The sequence below is a fragment of the Pseudorca crassidens genome, chromosome 15, assembly GCF_039906515.1.
Source record: "Pseudorca crassidens isolate mPseCra1 chromosome 15, mPseCra1.hap1, whole genome shotgun sequence".
In the NCBI taxonomy this organism is placed as follows: Eukaryota; Metazoa; Chordata; class Mammalia; order Artiodactyla; family Delphinidae; genus Pseudorca; species Pseudorca crassidens.
Window position 1 is genome coordinate 68652757 of NC_090310.1, and position 27413 is coordinate 68680169.

Here is a 27413-nt window from a genome sequence, read left to right on the forward strand (position 1 = left end):
GCAGGGCTGCGGGGCGGGGCGGGGCCGGGCCGCGCCGCGGGGCAGCCAATAGCACTTCAGGGGGCGGAGTCGTAGAGGCGTGCACTGCTTCCGGACTCTGCCGTCACAACAAGGCAGCCAATGGAAGAGCCAGGGAGGGGCGGTGCGGCCAATGGCGCGGGCCGGTTAGATTCAAAGGTGCCTATAAAGTGTCCTGCACTCTCGTGGTGGTCCGAGCCGTCTTGTGTCAGAGCGCCGCCATGGCTCTGCGGTCCGGTGGCCTGGACGAACTGCCCGAAGCCTGCCTGTCGCCGTGCGGGCCGCCCAACCCGGCCGAGCTGTACAGCGAGGAGCGGCGCTTGGCGCTCGAGGAGTTGGTGGCGGGCGGCCCCGACGCTTTCGCGGCCTTCCTGCGACGCGAGCGCCTCGGCCGCTTCCTAAACCCCGACGAGGTGCGCGCCATCCTAGGCGCGGCCGAGCGGCCCGGCGAGGAGGGCGCGGCAGCGGGTGCCGAGGATTCCTTCGGCTCGTCGCACGACTGCTCCTCCGGCACCTACTTCCCCGAGCAGTCGGACCTGGAGCCGCCGCTGCTGGAGCTCGGCTGGCCCTCCTTCTATAAGGGCGCCTACCGCGGGGCCACGCGCGTCGAGGCGCACTTCCAGCCCCGCGGCACGGGCGCCCGCGGCCCCTATGGCTGCAAGGACGCGCTGCGCCAGCAGCTCCGCTCAGCGCGAGAGGTGAGCGTCGCGGCCCGGCTCCTCGGGTCACCTCGGTCCCCGGTCCGACGGGACACTCCCTTCAAAAACGGGAAACTGAGGTCTGCTAGGAGCGCGAGCCGGGTGGTCCCGGGGTCCCGACTTGCCCCACTCTGCGTGTATCCCCTCGGATCCCCGATCTCCTCCCTGGCCGCTCCTCGTGGCAGGGGAGAGTGGGAGGAGTCTCGGTCCCCAAGAAGGCGGATTGTGCCCAAGTTCCAACTCCTAACATTCACATTCCCTAGGAGGGTGATCAGAAGTCCTGCTAGTTACAGCTTTCAGTTAAAACCAGTTGTCAGACTGGCTGTCAGCCAACTCTAGATCCCGCTTTCAGGAGCTTCTTAGGAGATGCAATACCTAAGAAGCGCATAACCTAGGGGAAAATTCCTGAAAGTTGTCCCCAGAGACAACTGCGGGGCATTAGGAATCTATCATTGCTAGTCACCTGCACGTGTCTTTTGTTGTAGAAAGAAGATACATACCAGAGTGGCAAAGTGAGCCCCGACCCTTTTTCCTCCTGCAGGCCTGGAGGGGAAGTTGCTCCTTTAGTGAATGGGTGGGGAAGGGAGTTTGCGTTTCCATAAGCTGGAAAAAAAAATGCAGATACCCCTGCATTAAGTCATCTCTCTCTTCACAGTGGGTTTTGGTGCTGTTGTCTGACTCTTAGTGTGACAAGGTATTGGGGTGCAGTGGGAGGTTTTGTCTCTCTGCCAGCCAGGATGAGACTGCAGCAGGGTGCTGGGTACTAGGGGTCTGGGAGGAAGAATGCAGCCCAGAAGGTGGGAGGGGTGGGTAGGGTGTGGCAGTAGACTCATTCCTCCAGAGCCATGATCAAATGCCACCTCGCTTGCTGACTGGCAGTGCCCAGCTTCCTGGCTGTCTGCCTGTGCCAGAGACATGGCAGGTAAAGCCCCAGGCCATGGTAAGACTTGGTAGGGCTCGTACCTGTGTGTCTGACTGTGGTTATGATATCTGTGCATCAAGGCAATTGAAGTAGCCAAGAAGGGACAAGCCCTGACTTACCAGTGTCCCTGCGCTGGGTGCTCTTTTCCTGATGGTGGGGTTGCAGTGCGTAGGGGGTACGGTAGGCTAGTGCCTTGCCTTTGTGGAAGTAGGTGTGGGCTCCAGCTAGGCTATTATCAGTCCTGCGGTGCTTTGGGTGTGCTGAGGGTCCTTTTGATGCAACAGACACTATGGGTTCAGCGGGAGGATTGAAAAGATGGAAAAAGACACCATTTTAGGATAGGTGTGCCTTCCCAACGATCACGTCTAGGGGGAGAACTTGGGCACTTGGAACTTCAGAAAAGTAATGAACGGGTCTCCATGAAAGAGAGAGGAATTGCCCTATCCTCTTGCTTACATCCGATTTTTAGTGGTAGTGGAGGGGCACTGGAGCTAAGACCAGAGGGAAGACTGTCCATCAACTCATGCTGGTCTTAGAAGGGGCTCAAGGCTGATGCTCAGACACCTTTGTCTTGTAGGCATTCTCTAATGCATTCCTGGGTAGAACCTCCTGCCGTGCTCTGTGCCCTAGTCCAGCTACACACTTGTATGTTCAAGATTCTGTATTTGGAAGCTGGGCAGTTTTAACTGAGAAAGGTGGTACGTTACCTTTAAATCTGATGAGTATTTTCAGTGTCTCTGCCATATGCCAGATTGCTTGCTTATTCAGAGCCTACTGTGTATTGGACACTGTGCCCCAGGGGCTGGGGCCACAGGTGAAGGATACGATCCTTGCTTGCACTTGAGAGTTGACAGTCTGCTGGCGGGAAGTAGTGAGGAAGTTGCTGCAGGCTGAAGAAAGCTTTAGGAGTGATGGTGACCTTGGAGCTGGGTCCAAGAGGATGGGTGGGCCTTGCCAGACCAGAGGATAGGGACCGGCCCAGAAGTGTGAAAACACCTGGCATTTGGGGAGGCAGCCACGTTCCTCACAGCTGGAGCAGAGAGTATGTGGGAGTTAATGGTAGGAGAGGAGGCTGAAGGGAAAGACTGACGCCAGACTGTCGAGGGCTTCGCACGCTACTGGAAGGAGCAGTGCGGAGCCATCGCAGGTTTAAAGGGAGGAGAGGAGCTGATCAGATTGGGGTTCCTGAGCAGTAAATGCTGGCGAGAGCAGGAAGGGGGATGGGTTAGAGAGGGGCGAGACTGGAGTAGAGGTGGTAGTAAGGAGGGGCTTAGGGATCTACACGTGAGAAGGGGGTCTAAGGGGGTCTGTGCTAAGGCAGTGCTGGGGCTCGGGCAGGGGAAGAATTTTAGGTAGAATTGACAGGACTTGGTCATTCGATGGACCGCAAGGGTAGTGAGAGAGAGGGCAGGGAAGTAGGCAAGGCCAAGGAGAAGGTATAGGAAGACTTGAGGTTTTTTAGCTTGGGTGAGTGGTGATGCCACGAAATTAGAATACAGGAGAAGAATGAGGCTGAGGGTAGGGATGGGGAGGTGAGTGGGATTTGAGACACGCTAAACTTGAGGTCTCAGACACCATCTCTTTTATGTAAAAAAAAAAAAACCCAAAACCCCAAAACATAATAATGCTTTCTCTGCCAGGCACTGTTGCAAGTAACCCTAAGGTAGGTGCGATTATTAGCTCCATTTTGTGGCTGATGACATTGAGGCATAGAGAAGTTAAGTTGCCCCGAGGTCACACAGCCAGGGAATGACAGAGCCAGGACTCAAACCGAGGCACAGCATCTCTTAAGCACTGTCAGCCACCACGCTCTGCCTTGTGCCATGTGGAGGTAAGGAGGCGTCACTGTCCCCAGGTGGACAGGAATCTGTGGAGGAGACAGGTGTTAGAGAGCTAACCTGGTGGCTGGTCCAGTGCGGCTGCTGCAGGTAGAGGTGTGGGATGTGTACACAGGAGTGGCTGTGTCACTCCGAATACATCTTTTGAAGTCCAATACCTGTGACGGCGAGGACTGTGGAGATGTAGGTCTCAGGCCGTTTCCAGATGAGATGAGAAGCCGTTCTGTGTCTGTGTTCAGATGGCGAAAGCGCTTGACGGTGTGATTGAGCACTTTTAAAGGGTCAGTTTCTGTGCTAAGCCCTTTACCTGGACTCTCTCAGTTAACCCTCCCCAACTTAAGAGGAGGCCACAATTAAGAAGAGACCAGGCACAGAGACGATAAGTAGCTTCCCCAAGATACAGTTAGTGTGGGACAGAGCTGGGCATGAGCCCGTCTGCCTGGCCCCTGAGCCCGGGCTCTCGACCACTCACCACCCCACAGGGCCCCCTGCCATGAGGGAGGGTTGGTGCTTTGGTAGTTTTCAATAAGCTGGGTTTTTTTTAAGGGTTTCTTAAGATTTGAACTTTTAATTTCCATGTTGCATATTGAAGAAAAAGGAAAATGACGATGACAGGACTGGATCTCCCCTTGGCAGGAAGGAGACTGGGGTGGTCAGGGTACAGGCACAAGAAGCCAGGCTCACTTGGTAAATGGTGGTGTCTGATCCTGGCTCTGCGGCCTCAATGGATGGTTCTGGGATGGGTCCTCATCCAGGGCTCATGTTGCTTTTGAGCCGTTTAGGCTTGTAGGGCCTCTGGCACCGAATAGTGCTCAGTAGGTACAGCGGAGACGTCTCACGTGCACCTTTGATCATTCAGCAAGTGAGTTTGCCTGCCTATCTGCTCAGCAAGGACTTGTCCCAGGGTAGGTGGGACCAGGGCTGTGAACCTGCCAGTTCTGCCGTGGGCTCAGTTTCTGCGCACCTTTCAAAGCGTGGGTCTGCTGCGTTGAGTGAGGTACAGCACCTAGAAACACACGATTCATGTACAGCGTGGCTTCTGAATGCAAGCTGACTTGGGGCTCAGTTGAGCTTCACCAAAGCTGGAGGAAGTACTGTTTTGGACTTTTTCCCCCCTTTGGACTTCTTGAGAGCTGAGGTGTCTGCTCTTAGGGGAATTTTGAACTACACAGGATTTCCCCCTACACACATACTCTAGAATCTATCCCTGTACTACTGTATTTGTTGATGAGTCATTCATTTCTTTGTCTCTGTTGCCATGTGAATCAGCGTTGGGCTGGGCTCTGGCCCCCACAGATCGGCTGGGAGTGGAGACCTTGCCTGGAAGTGCTGTGTGCCCTCACTTGGTGATGTGCTGTTGCCGAGGCTCTTGGGATATTCATAGCGTCCGGATGGGAGCTCACAGACAAAGCTCACCCTGCTAGGAGGTCTTGCACTCTCCAGAGCCATCGCTCTTACCAGCCGCCCATTCCCTACGAGCTTTTGTTCCAAAGGGGCACTTTTGCTATGACTTCACACTTGGGCATCCTTTTGATAACCTGAGCATTTGTAAAAAGCTGTCGTTGTGTTGACAAAGAGTCCTGCCTCCTAGGAGGAGTAACAGCTGAGGAATCTGTTGGAGACCCCTGGTGTGCGCGTGGATGTATCCAAATTAAGGCCCTCCTGGCCTTGCACAGTCCTCCTCTGAGTTGCAATTGAACCTGTGCAGTGTGAGCAGTTCCTGTTCGGAACCCAGGGCAGGCTTTCTCAACCTCATCACTATTGACGTTTCGGACGGGATAACGCTCTTTGTTCTGAGGGGTTGTCCTGTGCATTGTAGGATGCTGAGTAGTATCCCTGGCCTCCACCCAGTGGATGCCAGAAGCACTGGCCCCCGCCAAAAAATGGTCATCACGTTCAAAAATGTCTCCCCTGGGGAGGGGGTCAGGGGAAGAAGGAGTTACTGCTTTAGTGGTTAGAGTTTCAGTTGGGGGTGATAAAAAAGTTTTGGAAACAGATAGTGGTGAGGGCTGACGGCATTGCAAATGTAATTAAGGCCACTGAATTGTATGCTTAGGAATTGTTAAGATGGAAATATTATATATGTTCTATATTTTACAATTTTAAAAAGTGTCCCCAGACATTGCCAAATGTCCTCTGAGGGGCAAAATTGCCCTTGGTTGAGAACCACTGTCCTAGGAAATCTCACCGATGCGTGAGATGCTGCCCACTAGACTAAGTGTGGCTACTTTTTATCCCTTCCTTTTGGTTCTGTGTGTCAGGTTAAGGATTTCGGAGTCTTTCGCCATTTCATTTCTTTCTTCTTTTTAATTGTGGTAAAATATATGTAACAAAATTTAGCACTTTTTTTAAAAGGTACAGATCAGTGGATTAAGGACATTCACCATCACCACATGCAACCATCACCACCATCCAGGTCCAGAACTTGTTCATCTTCCCAAGAGGAACCTCTGTTCCCACTGAACAATAACTCCCCATTCCCTCCTCCTCTCAGCCCCCAGCAACCACTATTCTGTTTTCTGTCTGCCATTTCATTTCTTTAGTCTTTTCACCTGGCATCCATTGGGCAATAGCGAAGCTGCAGAATTATTCTCTGGTTCCTTTATGGATAAAGGATAAGTTCTCTCATGAAGAAAAGTAGTAGGCCTACTGGCTTTTTTAAAGTCCGGATGCAAATGATAGAACCTCTGGAGGGGAATCTGGCAATATTCAGCAAAATTTCAGTTGTATTTACCCATTGACCTAGCAGTTCTATGTCTGTGTATCTGTCCCAAAGATACACTGGCGAAAAATATGAACAGGCCTATGCAGTTGGCTATTTGTTGCAGCACTGATTATAACAGCAAAAGGCTGGAAGGGCTCAAACATCCGTCAGTGGCAGCTTGGTGAGTAAACGGATCCTTCTGCACAGTGCAGCGCCTAGCAGCTCTGAAAAGGGATGAGCACTAGCTCTGTTTCCTACGATTAAGTGGCTAGAACCGCAGTGACCAGTGTGGCAGCCGTTGGCCACCTGTGGCTATTTAAATTTATGTGACTTAAAAGGAAATACAGGGCTTCCCTGGTGGCACAGTGGTTGAGAGTCCGTCTGCCGATGCACGGGACACGGGTTTGTGCCCCGGTCCAGGAAGATCCCACATGCCGCGGAGCGGCTGGGCCCGTGAGCCATGGCCGCTGAGCCTGCGCGTCCGGAGCCTGTTGCTCTGCAATGGGATAGGCCACAACAGTGAGGGGCCAGTGTACCGCAAAAAAAAAAAAAAGGAAATACATTAAAAAACTCAGTTCCTTTATTGCACTAGTCATATTTCGAGTATTTAATCACTGCTTATGGCTAGTGGCGGCCATGTTGGACAGTGCAGATACAGAACCTCCACCATCTAAGAAGGTTCTGCTGGGACAGCACTAGTCTAGAACAACGCGTATCATATGCTGCCTTTTATCTACAGGGGGGATATGAGCATATACATATACATATGTATACACACATATACGTACTCGTTTAGTAACATAAATGAGTATGTGTACACATGCATACTTTTATTTATATTTTTTAAAAAATGGGAGAAACCCAAAACTAGTTGAAGTTATTATCTTTGTGGGGAGGGCAGAAGAGAAGGGACAAGGATGGAAGCTAGGTGTCTCTGGATGTAGCTTGTTTTGTCGATTGGACTTGGGAGCCAGGCAGATGTTTTACATAATTATAAAAAAAAAATAACTCACGATGATAAAGCCCCTTCCCCCCGCAAAACGTCTCTTGATGCTTTCCCCTCCCTTTGAAAAAGCCCAGCCCGCCTGTGTACTTCATGCTGGAATAGTGCAGAGGAAATGTTGCTGTATGTGGCTGGTCCCTGCACCCCTGGGGCCATTGAAAAATTGGTTTACCCACCCCTGCCTTCCCAGAGGGGCCCCAGGCCACTCTCTGCAGATAGAGGCTCCATCGGCAATTTAATCTGATACTTAAATTGCTAATTTTATAAGAGCCCATGAAACTTAGAGAAAACAACACGCACGAATGAATTTAGGTTTTGCTGTGGAAATTGATGTTCTTTTTGTCTTTAAACCCTGAAGTTGATATCAAGATCATTATTGAAAGATTTTATTTTATTTTAATTTTTAAAATAAATTTATTTATTTATTTATATTTGGCTGCGTTGGGTCTTCGTTGCTGCACGCGGGCTCTCTCTAGTTGCGGTGAAAGGGGACTACTCTTGGCTGCAGTGCGCGGGCTTCTCATTGCGGTGGCTTCTCTTGTTGTGGAGCACGGGCTCTAGGCACCTGGGCTTCAGTAGTTGTGGCACGTGGGGTCAGTAGTTGTGGCTCGCGGGCTCTAGAGAGCAGGCTCAGTAGTTGTGGTGCACGGGCTTAGTTGCTCCGTGGCATGTGGGATCTTCCCCCGACCAGGGCTGTAACCTGTGTCCCCTGCATTGGCAGGCAGATTCTTAACCACTGTGCTACCAGGGAAGCCCCATTATTTAAAGATGTTAAAAGAAATTTCCAGGAGAAAATTTCTGTTCTGTTAAAATCTGTAATACATGGGGTGAAAATATAGGTCTTTTTTTTTTTTTTTTTTTTTTTTTTTGGCAAGAAGGTCTCCAGAAGAGGCAGGAGCCCTGGGGACTTGAAGGAAGTCGAGTCGGGTGTCACTCAGTCAACGTGAGGAATTCAGCAGGCAGGCTCTTGTTGACCACCAACAGGCTGAAGCATCTTTGCACGTGCGTAGACCTTTGGTAGAATTCCAAGCATCTCTCTCATGTGTCCTTGCTTTATGACCATGGGTGGGAAGGGAGAGAAACTGAGGTGCAGTGAGAAGGGGTGAGTGACACAGACTTCCTGCTCCAGGCAGAGGAAGAGCTGGAATGAGAACAGGAACGACCAACCCTGAGTAGCCCCTCGAGGCTGCTCAAGTGCCTGCTCAGAGCCCTGCCCCGCCCATCGAGGGTGTGTGAATCAGATGATAGAGCTCGGAGGAGCCGTGTTTGAGGATGCCGAGCTCAGGTAGAATGACTTGGCCAGGGTCGGTGGCAGAATTAGGACTAAGACTATGACAGCTGCCATATAAGGGCTTTCTGTGGTGCCAGGAACTGTCAAGTGTTCTCTCTTGACCAAACCCACTGCAAACACTACAAGGTGGGTAGCATTATTTGCATGTTGCAGAAGCCAACAGAATGGAAGTAACTTGCTAGAGGGAACACGGTGACGAGAAGTGGAGGAGCCTGCATCCACGTCCAGGTCTAGCTCTGTAGCCTGTTCATGTAGCATCATCTGTGCCTCCCAAGGTTTCCTGATTTAGTCAGTTCGGAGTTAGCAGAACTGCCCGCAGAAAGAAGTGCCTGCTGTCCTAGGGCATTTCAAGGTGCCTGACGTTCGCTCGGCAAGTTGTTTTGTGTTCTTAGTGATCCTCCTTTGTGATGGGCTCAATCTCATATACTTCACGGAATACTCTACTGATCCTTCCAGGATTTAGTCTAAGCTTTCAATCATTTGAAGACGGAACATTAGATTTGTTTGCAATAATGTTTAATCTAACACTTTTTTTTTCTTTTTTGGCCGCACCGTGCAGCATGTGGGATCTTAGCTCCCTGACCAGGGATCGAACCTGTGCCCCCTGCATTGGAAGCACGGAGTCTTAGCCACTGGACTGCCAGGGAAGTCCCAATCTAACACTTTTTAATAGGTAGCTCTGGGGTCAGCTGGGCTGAAATTCCAGCTCCTGCGTTTGCCTGAGTGTGTCACCTTGAACAAGTCACGGAACCTCTGCACGCTTTATTTTTCTTATCAGTAAATTGGAGATAACAATTAACGGGGTTTTCAAATCTCGGGATACCTCTTTAGAGCTTCTGGAAAACAGAAAAGATTTCAGTTCTGTGTGAAAAGTAACATACACAGGGCCTGTGCAGAATACCCCGGGGACTGCTACCTGTAACCACGTGGATCACCGGGTCCCATGGTATAAATCATCGAGGGACGGGTAGGAGTGACTGAGGGAGGAAAGGCTTGAGGTTTTGTCACCTGCGATGATGACATGGGACTTGATGCAGGAGTGGCTGCTGTAGATGTGGCTGGAGAAGAGCAGGAACAGCATGGGGACTGGCAGCAGACCAACCATCCAGGCTCCGACAGCTGGGTGTTTCCTCTTTAGGTGTCATGTTAGGACCAACGTGCGCTGAGTTGCAGATGGGCTTTTGACCCTGGATCGGACACTCACAAGCCACCACTTGCAGAGCTTTCCACCTCTAGGAGAGCGGGTAGGCTCTTTGTAGCATAGGCTGGGACAGGGCAATACCCACTGTGACCATGTGGGCACTTGATGAGCATGGGATGCCCGCCTGCCCATGTGTCTCTCTTTTGTCCATCCTGCGGTATGACTCAGGGAGTGGGAGTGATGACCGCTTTCAAGTCCAGGTGCTCTCCTAGGGCCCAGCAGCCTGCAGCGTGGACGCCAACACCTAGGAGATGTGGCCAGCTCTGCAAAGCAGACACTCAGCTGGCTAGCAAATGAGCCCAGGTCATTGCTCAGTTCAGAGAAGAGTCTGTCCCTTCACAGACTTGAGAAGCCCCAGGTCTAGTTCAGCTGCGCCGGGCTTGGTTGCATGGGGGCGGGGGTGGGGTGGGGCTGAGGGCAGAGAGTAAGGGGGAGCGGGGATGGGGTCTGGAAGGAAGGCGGGCCTTCCTGCTGACTGCTTCCACCCATAGGGCTGTTCTTCCTCCAGAAGTCTTTTAAAGGTCCTGCTCTAGAAAGAGGAGGGGATGTTGGATGCAGGGGGAGTCAGAGGGAGAAGCATCTCCATCTACCTTCTAAGTACCCCGTGGGCGTTCAAACCCAACTATTTTCAGCACACAGGAAAGGTTGAAGCTTCAAAACCAAGCAATGAAACTAACAGCAAATTAGATACTGACTCACTACCTAACAAAGGGGGTTGTTTGCACAATTGTTTTGTTAAATGATAAATCAAAATTCAGTTTGGCAGGCGCCTTATGCTGTGGGCCCCGCTCCTGGGGCCCTGCTTCCAGCAACCCTCCAGCCCTCTCTAGCCCGGCCAGCTGGGCCCGCTTCCTCGGCTCTGTCCCGGTGGCACCTGGGTGCACATCCATCGGCCCCGTTGCACTCACCTCCTGTCTCTCCTGAGGACGGGGACTGACCCCGGATTGATTTTCTCTCACTTTCTCTTATGAGCTCGACTCATTCTCACATGTGTGTATTCAGAACCCCTTTATGAAGTTTTACTGCCACCTCAAAATCAGTTTCAAAACCTCTCTCTCTCTCAAGATTGTTTCTGTTTCTGTTTGCTGTTTGTGTGGACCTGAATCAGCCTCCCTCCACCCCCGTCTCTCCTCCCTCATCCCAGGGAGAACATTGCTTACCTTTCCCACGGGCCCCTTTCCCTTCTCTGTGACCCTAATGGCTTCCTGCCTGGCCCACCGTCAAAACCTCTATCACTGATTTTTATTCTTTCAGTCTTTAGTCCTCCTAAACATTTGCTGAACCTAAAAAGCTACCTAAGTGCCTGCTGTGTTTCAGGTACTTAGGTGTGTGGCCCTATGTTGCAGGAGGGGGGCCACATCTCCAACCAACACTTCCAGCATCAGCTTCTTCTGTCCTGTTGGGTTCATCACTAAACTCATCACTCATCCTATACCTCCTCCCCTCCATGGCCTGTATGATCCTGACACCTTGGTTGGCATCCAAGGCCTTCCATGCTCCTGCACACTCACCTGTCTCTCAGTCACGTCCTGTCGCTCCCTCTCATGCATACTCTGCGTTCCAGCCAGACTGGGACATACCCCATCATTTCCTACATCTTCCTCTGTCATCATGTGGCTTCCTGCCGGATGCCCTCCCCTTTGCTTCTCCCCTGTCCAAATCGTCCTGATTTGTGATTCAACTCAAAGGCCATCTCCTCCAGGAATCCTCCTTTTCTCTCCTTTGGTAAACATTTGAGGGCCTGTGTTGGGTCTATGCCTGCAAGGGAGATGCTTTACTGTCTCCCCGTCCCCCAAAGCGTTCCCCTGATTTCCTTGCCTGTTACAGTAAGTATCATTTTCCTTCCCTGCAGCCCGTGTCCTCTCTTTGTGGGTAAGTCAGGTGCATGTCGAATCCTTTATAGCCATCTTTCTACCTAGCACAGGGTTCAGCCCACAGTAGACTCTGAGGTGCTGGCTGCATTTGAACACCTAGTTCATGCCTGAGCGAAGCCCTTTCCATGCTTTGTCTCATTTAATCATCACAACAGCCCTGTGATGTGGATGCTAGATGATATTATCCGTATCTTCCAGAGGAGGAAACTGAGACTCAGAGAGATTAAGCAACTTGCCCAGAGTCACACAGCAGTAAGCCACAGAGCTGGGAACTGTGCCCACGCCTTTCTGCCTTTTAACCAGTAAGTTGTTTGGCCTGAATTAGTGGGATAGATACATCTCCAGATAGGATGTATAAAAATGCATTGGAGGACATAAACTTTTGAAGATGCCACCAATTTAGAAGGAACACTTTTTATTTTCTAAATCATTGTCTCCAGTGGGGTTTAGCTGTACCCTTTGCCAAGAATAGCTCACAGCTGGGGCTTTGGCAACATTAGAGAAAGGGAACCAGAGAGATAAATTGTCTTTCCCAGACTCCCTCACAGCAGTGACTTCCTGGGAGCTGGCATTTCTGGGTCCCTTCTCCTGGTGGACAAGACTCTGAGGTGTTAGAGATGGACAGTAAAATCGTCTGTCTCTGCACTTCTTTTTTAAAAAATAAATTTATTTATTTATTTATATTGGGGGGCTGCATTGGGTCTTCGTTGCTGCACGCGGGATTTCTCTAGTTGCGGCGAGCAGAGGCTACTCTTCTTTGCAGTGCGCGGGCTTCTCATTGTGGTGGCTTCTCTTGTGGAGCACGGGCTCTAGGTACGCGGACCTCAGTAGTTGTGGCATGCGGGCTCAGTAGTTGTGGAGCGCAGGCTCCATAGTTGTGGCGCATGGGCCCAGGTGCTCCGCGGCATGTGGGATCTTCCCGGACCAGGGCTCAAACCTGTGTACCCTGCACTGGCAGGCGGATTCTTAACCACTGCGCCACCAGGGAAGCCCCTCTGCATTTCTTTGATACCCAAATACTTAAGGGGTAATGATTCTCGGGTACTGGCCTGAGTCCTCTGGGCCCCCAGAGATGAATCAGTCCCATTGAGGGGCCTCTGCTCTCACAGACCTGTAAGTCAGTCACCTTAACGTTCAGGAAAGGATTTAATGTGATTGGAAGAGACTCATGTTTTTACTGATGAGGTTACGAGGAGGGTGGTACATTGCAGCTCCAGCCTGCAGAAGAGCTCCAAACCTTGGCTTCAGGGAGCGGTTTCCTAAGGTGACAGTCCTGGCTCTGACCCGATGCAGGGGCTTGTACGAGACCCACGTGTTTTGGTTCCGCCGCAGACCTGCCAGGAATTAGCTGACGGCCATGCTTTCAAACCTGCAGAGGGTGTGATTAGAGGCTTTGCTGCTGGAGCGGCCTCTCTTTAAGCAGGAAAGCCAGGAGCTGGGAGATGTTTCCCTGCGCTGAACTGTCTGCACGGCTTAAGCTCTGGACTGGTCAAGCGAATCAATGAACAGATAGCAGAGGGACCTCTTGTATGGGCACTTGATGTGGCCTAGTCATTTAATGCTCACGACAAATCTATTTTGCAACAAAGGAAACAGACTTTCGAAGCAGCTGTAATCTACCCAAGGCCACGTGGCTGAGGTGGCCCTTAACTGTACTGTGTGCTGAGTGGGGACAATTGATTAGGAGGCACAAATGGAGCCGGGTCGTTGGGGAGCAGAAAGGACTGGTCCAAGCCGCAGGGCAGCATCCTTAGGACATATTTCCGTGCTCTTGTTGCGGGCTTGCGCTGCGGACAGATACCAGAGAACTTCAGAGACCACCTTTTACAGAGGAGGGGCTGGCGCTCTGGAAGCCATTTGGTTAGATCCTGACAGGTGGAGGGAGCAGACGTCATGAAGAGGTGATGTGCAGCGACAGAGGCAGGAGGTGGGAGAATCTACTTGCCTGGCTCAGTCAGTTTCAAGCCATGAGTTGGTGGTGGATGAGGTGGCCCTTTCTAGATTATAATAGAAAACCATATTATGATCCAAAACCAGACAATAAAATCAGACTTGGAGACTGGTATACCCAGAAGGGGGGCCTCAGAGAGACTCTTAAGTTTTTACATACCTGTTTTACAGACATGGGCAACAAGCCACGTGTCTAAAATGATGGTGGGTTAGCTGCAGAACCTAGATATCTTGCCGGTCTGAGCTGAGCTTGTGAGACGGGGCTTTTAGTAAAGGAAGAGAGTTGAATGGAACAAGTTCATAGGAGGTCAAAGTAGTGGATGAATCTATAGTTTTGAGAAATTTGCAGTGTGGAGGAGAGTGGCTGGGTCAAGTCCAGATTTGTAGCATACAGTGGCCTGAGTGTCTTTGGAGACAGACAAGAGTCCACGGTGAGAGGAAAACTGATACCGTGGAAGGAGAAGGAAGGAAGAGTATTGTAGGACAGGGATCCTTTCCCAGCTCTGAGATGGGGTCCAGAGTCCGGACAACGAGCTGTAAGGTGGTGTCCTTGTGGGTTGACCGCTGGCTCTTCTCTCTGCCCCACGCCCTAGGTGATTGCAGTGGTTATGGATGTTTTCACGGACATTGACATCTTCCGAGACCTGCAGGAAATCTGTCGGAAACAGGGAGTTGCTGTCTACATCCTTCTGGACCACGCCCTGCTCTCTCAGTTTTTGGATATGTGCATGGATATGAAAGTTCATCCTGAAGAGGAAAAGGTTTGTGTTACACTCTTTCTAGTTTCACCACAATCAGCAAATAATGACTGAGCATCCGTGACCTCCCCATTGGAGGTGGTCTCCCCGTTGTAAGGGAGGGACCTGAGGCCGTGAGAAAAGTCGTTTGCCTGAAGCCTCACAGGAAAGAAAGACAGAGTCAGGTTCAGACCTTGGCCTCTCCCTCACATCACGATACCTCTTAATGGGGAGCTTGTCTGTTGATGGCAAGATGCTGCCTTGGAAGCTGCTGCTTTTGACTGCAGCACTGGTAGGCTCCAATTTTAATTGTAAGGACCACCGTTTACGGAGTCCTGCTGTGTCCTTGGCACTGTCCTAGGCTCTTGACAATGTTACGCAACTTAAATCCTCACAGCAGCCCCATCAGGTGAGTGGCGTTATACCTGTGTTTCATATTGGGAAGTGGTGACACCAAGAGCCCAGTGTCTACAACTAGAAAGTAGTGGGATGGAGTTTCCCCATCTGTCGGCCTGGCTGCAGCCCCAGTGTTCTTAAATCACTGTCACATGCTGCCTCTCGTTTCTCATTATTATAAAATTAGACTTTTATGTCCTTTGCTCTGAGCATGAAAGTAATTTGAGCTTAAGTATTTAAATGTAAGGTTATGTAACTTAGCAAGCTTGTTCTCTTTAGTAGAAAGGCAAGAAAAATAGTCATTTATTACACCATTCACTTCTTAAAAATTAAGCAACTTAAGAGCTTCAGAACTTAATTCATCAACTTGGTTCATCACCTTAATTCATCAACTTAGTTTCTCACCTATGTGAGCACCTACCCTGAGCTACTCATTGTTCCAGGTACTGGAAACAAAGCGATGAGCAAAGTGAATGAAGAGGTTGGACTTTGGTTCTGTAGGCTACCGCGTAGGGGACATGAACTTACCGCCTTGTTATTATCAAGCAATTTGGTTTACACAATTTTGACTGTTTAACTTCTCTTGAGAGCTCTTGTTGGTTGTTCTCCCTCAAGAGGAAACAGGATTGGGTTTAATTAGGTAGCTACTAACTTGTCACTAGTGCTTCAAAGCAAATCCATGATGGAGGTAAGGCTTGGCGCTTGGAGACGGAATGAAACAGTCAGCCCTGTGAGCTGACAGTCAATTTAAAAATGTGTCAGGTGGACCCAAGGGAAATGCAAGTCAGGCCTGGAAAGTGCATCGCCATCTAACTAGATGTTTAGTCCATACCTGCTCTGCCGCAGAGCCTGGTGAAGAAATTGAAGGTGTCGATGTTTAATTTCAAGGTGCTCTTGCTGTAATTGAGGCTGTGTGTGGGCAGCAGGAAGATCACAGAATAGCCCGGCCATGACTTTGATCGAGTGACTGGCTCTGATTCATCCACTCAGCAGAAATCTAGGAGTATTTGCTGACTCAGTTGCCTGCTGAGTTGGTTGCTGCCTTCGTGGGTGTCTGGATCCTCTAGGAAGGGTCAAAAGGAGATCTGTCTTTTTGGCCTCACCCATGTTCATCATGTCTTAACTTCTTCTTCGGGAAGCACCACTTTGCCATGGAGGCTTCTCTCACCAGGGCCTGTGTGTGCTGGTGAACCTGCCCCTCACCAGAAGAAGTGGGGGTGACTTCTTCTGCCCTGGTGCTGCGGCTGGTCCAGAATGTTGGGTGTCCTGCCTGCAGGAGCTTGGTCATACGTTTGTGTGCAGGCACTCAAAAGTGCTTTGATTGTAAATCAACTATACTCCAATGTAAAATAAAAATTAAAAAAAAAAAAAAGTGCTTTGACCACAATCACAGAGGCCTACATAGCCTTCAGGTAAGTTCCAAAGGGAAAGATGCACAAAACCACACTGAAATCTGCCCACAGTGATATTCTTTATGCTTGTTATTATATGTTGACCCTTTGAAGCTCTGCTCAGGGATCGCCCGGAAGCCCTCCCCTGCCAGCTTCATGTGCACCTCTATGGAAGGTTCTAGGTTTTTTGTCTGTTTGTTTTAATTTTCATTTTGAAATAATTTGATTTACAAAGGAGTTAGAAAAATAATATAAGGCATCCCTGGATACTCTTTGCCCAAATTTTCTAAGTGTTTACATCTTACAAACCTCAGTACAAATTTCAAAATCAGGAAATAAACTTGATATAGTACTATTATCTACTCTGTAGACATGATAAATTTCACTCATCATTCCATGAATGCTGGTTTTCTTATCCAGGATCCAATCTGGGACCATATCTTGCATTTAGTTGTCATTTCTCCTTAGCTTCCTCTCATCTGGAGCTGTTCCTCTCTTTCTTTGTCTTTTAGAATCTTGATGCTTTTGAAGAATACTAGCCAGTTTTCTGTAGAATATGGGTTTATCTGATGTTTCCCCATGGTTAAATTCATATTACGCATTTTGGTAAGACTGTTGCAGAAACAATGTTATGCTATGCCCTAATTTTTTTGTTTTGTCTTTTGTTTTTATTTTGAAGTAGCGATAGATTCACAGAAGTTGCAAAGATAGTACATAGAGGTTTCCATGTATCCTTCACCCAGTTTCCCCCAATAGTTATACCTTATGTAACTTACAGCACAATATCAGAACCTGGAAATTGACATGGGTACCATGTGTGTCTATTTCGTGCCATTTTATCACATGTATACATATGCGTACCCACCACTGCCAGCAGAATACAGAGCTATTCAATCACCACAAAGACCTCCCTCATGCTACATCTTTATAGTCACATCCACTCCCCTCCTCGTGCCCTCCCCTGCATCTTTCACCCCTGGCAACCACTAATTTGTTCCCCATCTCTGTAATTTTGTCATTTAGAGAATGTTATGTAAATGGAATTATACAGTGTGTGACCTTTTGAGGCTGGCTTTTTTTCACGCCCTTGAGATCTGTCCAAATTGTTGTGTGTATCAATAGATTGTTCCTTTTCATTGCTGAACTGTATCATATGGTATGGTTGAACCATAGTTTAACCATTCACCCGTTGAAGGACATTAGGGTAGTTTCCAGTTTTTTACTGTTATGAATAAAGTTGCTATGAATATTTGTGTACAGGTTTTTGTGTAGATGTAGGTTTTCACTTCTTTGGATGTTATGTCTTGCTATACTGTTTAATCATTACTTTTTTAAAAAATAAATTTATTTATTTATTTTTGGCCACATTGGGTCTTTGTTGCTGCACATGGGCTTTCTCTAGTTGCAGAAAGTGAGGGCTGCTCTTTGTGGCGGTGTGTGGGCTTCTCATCGTGGTGGCTTCTCTTGTTGCGGAGCACCAGCTCTAGGTGTGCGGGCTTCAGTAGTTGTGGCACGGGGGCTCAGTAGTTGTGGCGCATGGGCTAAGTTGCTCCACAGCATGTGGGATCTTCCCAGACCAGGGACCGAACCCGTGTACCCTGCATTGACAGGCGGATTCTTAACCACTGCGCCACCAGGGGAATCCTGGGCTATTATTTATTAGCAATGCTATTAAAACTAAAGAGGAGGAGAAACATCAGCTTAGCTTCTTTAAACCTTTGTTAAAATGTTATCTGTCACTGGCATGTTTTCTTTGATGATTTTATCCCCCCACATTTTGTTTCAAAGTCATTTCTTGGATTCTATTGTTTAGTGTCTCCAAAAAGTGAATCTTCTAGAGCACGTGTCCACATGAACCGAAGGTCTCAAAAATAAGTATGCATGCATAAAAAAGCATGCAAGAAGATGAACTAAATGTTAAGTAGCGTTACTTGAGTCCTGAGAATCATCTGGCTTGCGTGCTGTGGGTGTTGTTACCGAATGGTGACCGTGAACCACTGACCTGCTAGTAAGCTTGTCTGTTTGGAAATTGTAAACTAAGGCTTCTTTTATCATGTGCTCACTGGATCATTCATTTCTTCTTCTCCCATTTCCCCCACCAACAGCTGATGACAGTTCGGACGATTACAGGAAATATTTACTATGCAAGGTCAGGAACTAAAATTGTTGGGAAGGTTCATGAAAAGTTCACACTGATTGATGGCATTCGTGTGGCTACAGGCTCCTACAGGTGAGTTTCTGACTCGTCCATGCTTATTAATCTAAACTTTGCAGAGGAAGTGTGCTATATAAAGGTAAAAGCTGCTTTTTCCTCTCAGTGTGAGCCTTTATGGGCAAGCCTTCTGCTATGTGTGCATCTGTGTGTGTGTGAGCCTGTTAATCAAAGCCTCCTCCTCCGGAAGGTGGTCGGGCTGGGATCCCCTCCCCTGCCTCGTTGTCCACAAACCTAAAGTACAGAGGCTGAAACTTGCCTGGAGACCCGATAGTGAGGGAGTCCTAGATTCAAGGCTCAGCCAGGACTGCAGTGGATGAATTGGGGGTTAACAGAGACAGGAACAGTCTCAACTCCTGTTCCTTGGGGTCTTTGACCCCCCACGTCCCTGCCTACCTTAAGGGAAGGGCAGTTGCAGGCATCTGCCTCAGTGCAGAGGGCACAGCTGAAGCAGCCCCCTTACTTTAATCCTTCACCTTGCTTCAAGCCTTGTGATTTGGTGCTTTAGTCTAGAAAGTACTGATCCATGCTTCTGGCTCCACCTTTGAAGTCTCACGTTGGCACGGCATCTGAGGGAAGAGAGCAGGGAAGTTGAATGGAGGGTGGAGACAAAGAGTGGTAAACACCAATCTCCAGAGGTTAAGATACACCATTTTTTTTTTTTTTTTTTTGCTGTATACGGGCCTCTCACTGTTGTGGCCTCTCCCGTTGCGGAGCACAGGCTCCGGAGCACAGGCTCAGTGGCCATGGCTCACGGGCCCAGCTGCTCCGCGGCATGTGGGATCTTCCCAGACCAGGGCACGAACCCGTGTCCCCTGCATCGGCAGGCGGACTCTCAACCACTGCGCCATCAGGGAAGCCCAAGATACACCATTTTTACTTAGGTCTCTCTGATGGTGGTGTGTTCTGCCACCTCTGTGTTAGACTCTGATGTTATACGTGAAGTGTGTCTCTACAGTTTAAAAAAGAAAAACGGGGACTTCCCTGGCGGTCCAGTGGTTAAGACTCCGCAGTTCCCCTGCAGGGATCATGGGTTTGATCCCTGGTTGGGGAGCTAAGATCCTGCATGCTGCACAGCCCCCCCCCACCCCCCCCAAAAAGAGGGATAGAAAAACGTGTTTTTTTTCTCTTTTTTTTTGCGGTACGCGGGGCTCTCACTGTTGTGGCCTCTCCAGTTGCGGAGCACAGGCTCTGAACGCGCATGCTCAGCGGCCATGGCTCACGGGCCCAGCCGCTCCGCGGCATGTGGGATCCTCCCGGACCGGGGCACGAACCTGTGTCCCCTGCATCGGCAGGCGGACTCCCAACCACTGCGCCACCAGGGAAGCCCCAGAAAAACGTATTTGTGAAGAAGCAGGCATCCCTGAGTGATAACTATGTGTCAGCCCTGGGTAAAGGTGGGTGTGCAAAGGCTTGTGCAAGATGAGGCCAGCAGATCAAGGAACTCTTGGTGTCTTTCTTTTCAAACAGTACTGTCATTGCTTGGAACAAAACTTGAACTCTTCTTGGAGACTTTCTTTCATAAAATGTTTGGAAATAACAGGAGGAAACTAGATTTTCACCCGAAGTAGGATTTATCTGTATTACCCAAACTTAGCTCCAAATGGTTTTTTGGCTGTTCTAAAAAAATATAAAATATAAAAATTACCCCCTACAAATGAAATATGCTACTATTGAAGACGAGGATGGCTTCTGTTTGTTGAGGACGTTGTAAAATCCTGGTGTTAGGTGTCCTGTTTACATGATTTCACTGAGGGTTTCTTTCTTCTCAGGCTCTGAAGGCAGCTCTCAAGGTGAATTTGCATTAGCCTAGGTTCTTGGTTGCAAGAGACAGAGTTGCTACTATGTTTTATGATTTCTTATGTAAAACACCCTACTCCTGATACGAATTTCTGTATCAGTGCGGTGACTTCAAGTGCAGAAAGCTAACTCAAACTACTGTGTGCAAAATGGAATTTACTGGCTCACATAACTTGAAAGTGTAGAAAGGGACCCTTTGTTTTCAGCTCACCTTGACGTAGGGGCCATGCATTCATCAGAACACAGTCTCCTGGTTCTGCTTTTCTCTAGTTGATCTTTATTCTCTGTCAGGCTCTCCATTTGCAGGCAAAGATCCAGGCTTCCTCACGTGGCCTTCAGTAGCTGTTTCTCAAAGAGGGAGACTTTCTTTCTCTCTGCACTGGTATCAGTCTTGCAAAATTCCCTGGCTCTCGCTAGCTCACATGCCCACCCTGCATAGGTCCCCGCATCCCAGGGGATAGGATACTCCGGCCAGCCTGGCTCACCTGCCCACCCCTGTTGTGACTGGAGAGGGTGCATACATGAAGCTGTCTGTGCTGGGAGGGGCAGGGTTCTGTTACCATGGGAAGGAGGAGGTACGCTGGACAGGCAGGGGCGCACGGCCACTTGTCAGCTCTAAACGTGCACTGAGCAACAGTGTCATCGTTAGAATGACAGTCCTGTCTCCCTTTGTGAAAAGGGCAGCATGGAGGAGGGACCGGGGCCCAGTCTAGGCTCTGCCACTAGCTTCCCCCTGTGTCGTCGCTAGGCACCTTCCTCGCTTCTCATGGTGAGGGTGCTGGCCTAAGTGCTTTAGGAGCCCTTTCTAGTTTTTAGCAACTCTGAGGCCGAGGAGTGTAAATTTTGGCCGTTTTACTCTTGTGTTAACGCATTCCTAGGTTATGTACTGTGTTAAGGCAACTTGCATTCACACTACATGGTAGGTGTGCTGTCACCAGAGTTGTGACTTATGTCTCAGGATATCTGGGCTTTATATTCAGGTTGACAATAAGTAAATGAGGATCGCTCATCCTTACCAGCTTCTGTCTGTTTGTTTTTAATCCTCAAGTTTTACATGGACGGATGGCAAATTAAACAGCAGCAACCTGGTCATCCTGTCCGGCCAGGTGGTTGAACATTTTGACCTGGAGTTCCGGATACTGTACGCACAGTCAAAGCCCATCAGCCCCAAACGCCTGTCCAGCTTCCGGATCAGCGGTAGGTTTGACCATCTCATCAACCAGAAACCACTGTGCAAGGAGCTCACGCTGGGCAACCTGCTGCGGCTACGGCTGGCCAGGCTCTCGAGCAGCCCCAGGAAGGCCGAGCCGGGCTGTGAGGAGGGCCAGGCAGAGGCCGGGCGCGAGGACTCTGAGGCCTCCACCATCAGTGAGGAGGGCTGCTTCAGCAGCCGCAGAGACAGGCTGGAGGGCGGGAGGGCGACCGATGCCACCACTCAGACGGAGCCAGGAGAGGAGACGCCCGCCTTGAGCATGAGTGATGTGGGGACACAAGCCAGCATGGCCACGGCGTGCACTGGCACCCAGACTGACATGGACGAGAATGTCCTCTCCTTTCTGGGAACCCAGGCTAAAGAGGGGTCAGCAGTATCAAAGACGTCTGTGTCGCGATCCTCCAGTTTGAGGTCTTCCGCCTCTCTGTCCTCCCAAGGCTCTGTGGCCAGCTCCATCGGCTCCCAGACTTCCCTCAGAGCCAATGACGTCGTCACAGCTGGACACCCCAAGTACTGGAGCACCCCCCACTTGGATCTGTGCTCTAGGGACTCATTGAGAAAGTTGAATAAAGAGCGGCAGATTCACTTTGCCGGAATCAGGTCCCGGCTCAACCACGCGCTGGCCATGCTTTCAAGGAGAACGTTCCTTACTGAAAACTACCTCAGCTTTAATTCTGGAAGTTTTCCCAGGTCATCAGCTAATTTGCTGGCTGTTAGAGAAATCACGCTTTATCCTTCCTCTCAGTGACCGCTCCACACGTTCAGGGCGCCTGGCTTCACCCGGGCTTGCAGTAGACATCATCGGAGCATCCCACTTTATAGAATGTCTCCTGTCCTAACTGCCTTTCTTTCACCCTGATTTTCTTTGAATTCTGTAAACCGCATATTATTTTACATGCTTTATTTTTATTTTGTTCTTATCGTGTATAAGCCAGGTCTTGGTTTTATGGTTTCAACACTATGGGTACAGTTTCTTTGCACGATTTTAATACTGATCTCTCTTCAAGAGAATGTTTCAGCGTTCTCAGGTAATTCAGATAAGAGATAAAATATGTGTTGCATTTTTCTAGGTTTGTATGCCCTATTGTTTTCGAGGTTTGGAACGCTAGTTTTCATGATCAAAATCCTGTTTAGGAAAAAACTCAAAACTCTGTTTCTTAAGTGTTTATCTCTTCTTTAGGATGTCTGTGTTCTTAGCATTAAACAGATGTTTGGTGGTTGCTCGTGTCCGTTTTTTTGTTTTTTTCTTCTCTCTGGCACTTTTCTGTTTAACTATAGGAGTGTGTTACAAGTATATGCACCTAATATCTGTCTGTGCAGTTTTTATTTTTTTAAAAAGAGTCTTGAGGTGGAGGAGTAGATGATCCAAATTATAAAAGAGAAAATAAAAGTTAGATGAAAAAAAAAAAAAAAAAAAAAAAGTTAGATGGGGGCTTCCCTGGCGGCGCAGTGGTTAGGAATCTGCCTGCCAATGCAGGGGACGCGGGTTCGAGCCCTGGTCCGGGAAGATCCCACATCTAAGAGCAACTAAACCCGTGCGCTACAACTACTGAGCCTGCGCTCTAGAGCCCGTGAGCCACAATTACTGAGCCCATGTGCCACAACTACTGAAGCCCGAGTGCCTAGAGCCCGTGGTCCACAACAAGAGAAACCACGACAATGAGAAGCCTGCGCACTGCCACGAAGAGTAGCCCCCTCTCACCGCAACTAAAGAACGCCCGCGCACAGCAACGAAGACCCAACACAGCCATAAATTTAAAAATAATAATAATAAAAAAAAAGATGACAGAAAACAAGCGTCAGCGTCATACTTTCCTTAGCGATATGAATGTTGATGTCACCAGCTCTATAGTTTGAATGAGGAAAATTGCCAGAAATCGCAGGTTTCTTCATGTGCTCTAGCTTGTCTTTTTCAAAGAAAAAGCTTGAGCTATTTAGACAAGGACCTTAGTTCTGTTCTTCTCTGCCAGAGAAGGAGGTCTCAGTGTTCATTCCTGGATTCACCCTGATATTAACTGTAGTGGCTCCATGAGCCTAATTTCATCAGATGGGTGTATTGACAATGATTTAGCAATCTAATATCCTGGAGTAGGGGCGAAAGAGGGCACTGACAGTTATCCCAGATTCCTAGTCCAGTGGCAGGCAGTGCGACTGGTTTCTACACCCTGCTAATCAGGATTGGTATGCCTATGGAATCCTGTTTTTGTCTAGTCTCCTTTGTGTGTGCAGATGAAATGAAGAGAGTTAGGTGATGGCTTCCTCCTTCTGATTTGACTGGAGCAGAAGAGGTCTGTAATAGGGGAGGGTGTTGTCTGCCACACAGACACGTGCTAACGCATCCAGATCCTGAGCACGCCTGCGGGTTTCCACGTGTGCACCAGGATTCCCTTCCAGTCACCAGGTTATTTGCTGGGTTAGTGCCATAATTTGGACCGGGAAGCAGGCAGGACAACTGGTTCCTGTCTGGTTGTAAACAATTCTGGCCCAAGCCTCAAACAAACATTGTTATTTGAAACCATTTACAGATTTAGATAATTTCCTATGTGCTATTGCGGTGACCCTCTCATCAATGCAGTGATTGGACAGCTGTTATTCTCTGTTTTCAGGTGAAGGAACTGAAGCTCAGATGAAGTAGCATATTCAAGGTCACATGATTGGTAAATGGTGACACAAGCATTTACCCACAGGTTTTCAGATTCTGAGTTCAGTGCTCTGTGATGTGACTATTTCTCTACAGGGAATATGGAGGCATTAGAGGGCGTTCCTTTTTTTTTTCTAATTAAAAAACTTTTTTTGGCCATGCCACGTGGCTTGTAGGATCTTAGTTCCCCGACTAGGGATTGAACCTGCACCCTCGGCGGTGCAAGCATGGCGTTGTAACCACTGGACCGCCAGGAGATTCGCGGGTGTACCTTGAGAGACGGCAGTTAATGCAGTGGTGACTTGAAAACATTAAAACTTAAGCTCATTAACAAGTATAGGTACGTTTGAAATTTCCACTCAGTGTGTTCTGTGGAGCTTTTAATAGGCATTCATAAAAAAGTCTCTGCGTTCAGTTTGGGAAATGGATCAAATAAATTTAAACAGGATTCTTTGTTGCAGGACTACTCAGACTTTGAAATGAGGTAATTATCATCGTGGCTTTCTCAAGAGGAGGGCAGGTATATGGCCTATTACAAACTGACTTGACTACAGAGCCCTCTTTTTGTGGAATAGGATGCAAAGCCATTATTTTCTGAAAGTGTTGCCAGTGATTAGAAATAAGAAAAAGAGGTATATGGAATCCTAAGAAAATGGCCTGGTCTCTCAGAGTAAGCAAAGCTTTTCTGGCTCTTGAGTGTGGAAAGAATATCATTACAGGGTAGAATTTCTCAAGGTGAGATCTGAGGACCACCTACATCAGTCAGCTGGGGTCCTTGTTTAAAATGTTGATTTATTGGCCCTACTTCCAGGGGAGGGGAGGGTGAGTATGGCAGACGGTTTGGTTCAAAAATATGTTATTGTCTTGCATGCGGAAATGTCTGCTCCTCATTCCTTTGGAAGCAGGAATACGTCCATAACATGCTACGTTAAAAAAGGAGTTCTCAGGGCTGCCAATCTTACAGTAGAGGTTGAGTAGTAACACATTTCTCCTACATTAAAAAAAAAAATTTGTTGCCCCTCCCTGGGAGAGAATTATATGTCCATATCTGTTTAATGTCAGACTTGGCCATTACAGACTTGGCTGTAAATATTTCAGTATATACGTCTGAAAGATAAAAAAACATAACCACAATACCTCCATCACACCTAAACAACTTTGATAAAAATTTCTCAATATTGTCAAATAGTCAGTGTTCAGACTCTGCTGTCTCATTATTTTCTCCCTGATGAGTTGTTTGAATTAGAGAGCCGTACAGTTTGCAGTTCAAGCCAATCAGATGGCAGGGTCGACATGCTTGAAAAACTGAAGGAGTCAACTGAAAAGATGGCCACCCCACCTCTGTGGGCCTTTGGGTTGGGGAGTATCTGTTTTTTACTTATGGGACTTCAAGCAACTAACAAGAAAACCTAAGGTACAAGATCACATAAGTGAAAAGTTACGTGAAGGAAACCAGAGGGCGGGGATGAAAAAAAGAATCAGGAAGGAGGCTATCAGTGCATGCCACCATGACCTACACACTCACTTTGGGCAGGCCACACACTTTAAGCTTCTCAGTAGCCAAGGCAGAAAGAGAAAACTGGTCAGATCCACCATCCACAGTGTCCATAAGACTAAAGTAACTCCAGGTACAGGAAGAACAATACGATCAGGTAAGAATTTCTCACAAGGATTCTCATAAAAATGATACTGTGAAGTGTTCAGATAATAAACACAATGACATGTTCTGGGGTGTGCCCAAACACCAGACCCCACAAGGGCGGTTGTCTAAAGCTATAAAGGAGTTGAATGTATTCCGTGAGCATGGAATACATACCTTATGTTGAGTATGTTCACAGAGGCATTGTTATTCTAGGTTCCCTGGTGCCACACGACCTGGAAATATACCCCAGTTTGCCTGGCAGAGGTCCAGTTTATGCCCGTGAACTCCCTGCTTTCATTCTCCGAAGCATCCCAATTTGAACAATAAAGCAAGCATACAGTCATCCTATCTAGGAAGCACCTGGCTGACCTTGCCCTCCACAACTTGTCCAGTTCCATAGATGCGCAAAATTCCTCAGGCAACATCATAGAGACCCCCCTGGTATTTAGCTGAGTCTCTTCTAGTGGATTCTCCACACCTCTGTACCCAGATCCTTGGAGCTGAGTAAACACTTTTGCTTATGCTAATACTTGTGTGAACCCGATCATTTGTAAGCAAGTGAACAAACCAGACAAGTTTACATATGTTACAAGTTGCCAAGGGCTACACCTTAGATGCAGTGGAAAATCCCCGTGTAGTACAATTCAGGAAAGGCAATTCTGCAAAGAACTACCTCTTTTCAGGCTGGGGGATAGCTAGCGCTCTCTGATCTGGCTTAATGGAGGAGACCCAAGGGCAGTTAGGATTTTTCTTAGGAAGCCAAGAGTTCTAGAGTTAAGAGTAAGTCCCCTACATACGAACGAGTTCCATTCCTAGAGCGCGTTCGTAAGTCCAATTTGTAAGTCCAACCGAGTTAGCCTAGGTACCCAACTAACACAATCGGCTATATAGTACAATACTGTAATAGGTTTATAATATTTTTCACAGAAATAATACATTAAAAAACATTTTTAATCTTACAGTACTGTACCTTGAAAAGTACGGTAGTATGGTACAACAGCTGGCATATAGGCGCTGGGCTGGCATTGAGTGAACAGCCAAGAAGAGTTACTGACTGGAGGAGGGAGAGGAGGTGGGAGATGGTAGAGCTGAAGGATCGTCAGCAATAGGAGACGGAGGGCGAGCTGCCATTTCACTCACGCCTGACGCTGATGGCACAGGTTGTTCCTTGCTGGATTCAGTTCTATTTACCCTCTTGAAAAAACGATCCAGTGATGTCTCGGTAGTAGCTCTTTTTTTCTTGTCATTGATGACACGGTAGCACTGTATTGCATTCTGAACGGCTGCTGCAACCTTTGTGTACTGTTCTATGTTCGGGTCCTGTGCCTCAAAAACTAACAGTGCCTTCTCAAATAAAGAAAATCCCCTTGCCATTTCCTGCGTCGTGAATCTCTTCGGTTCTTGTTACTTCTTCTTCCTCTTGTCTCTCTTCGTCCTTTTCTCTGGGCCTCCAATTCCATCAGGTCTTCATTAGTAAGCTCCTCGGGTTGCACAGCAACAGTACTGTGAAGTACACCAAAGCACAACCTCTTGTAGAGGATGCATGCACTTGACAATGTATGCCAGACACGTGAACTAACTTAGATTGGATATGTGAACGCATGTTCGCATCTTTGAAAGTTTGCAACTTGAAGGTTCGTATGTAGGGGATTTACTGTACATGAATACATGGATGGCTACCTATTATTTTTGCTTCATTCATTCGACCTCTGATAATCTCACTCTCAGAAATCCCTCTGAGGAACCATTCTGTTTCCAGCTCTGAGTCCATGTGGTTCTGGTGAAGCTGAGCACACCTGATTTGGGGAGGAGTGTATGACCCAGGTTTAAGCTAGGCAGTACGCCATATTCCCTGGCCCTAGTGATTGATTCAGGGATGGCT

General features: G+C 48.4%; 1 protein-coding gene and 1 non-coding gene across 2 annotated transcripts; both read left to right on the forward strand.

The window, feature by feature from the left end:
• Nucleotides 1-202: 202 nt before the first annotated feature.
• FAM83D (family with sequence similarity 83 member D) lies at nt 203-22459 on the forward strand. The gene is made up of 4 exons (XM_067708133.1): nt 203-716; nt 14093-14260; nt 18129-18253; nt 21084-22459. Exons 1-4 carry the CDS (start codon nt 240-242, stop codon nt 21994-21996), a joined length of 1683 nt encoding a protein of 560 aa, XP_067564234.1. The 5' UTR covers nt 203-239; the 3' UTR covers nt 21997-22459.
• A 2294-nt stretch (nt 22460-24753) lies between these two features.
• On the forward strand, nt 24754-24888 carry LOC137208255 (small nucleolar RNA U109). Its single transcript, XR_010935573.1, has one exon. It is a non-coding gene; the product is annotated as a small nucleolar RNA U109 (small nucleolar RNA).
• Nucleotides 24889-27413: the final 2525 nt, after the last annotated feature.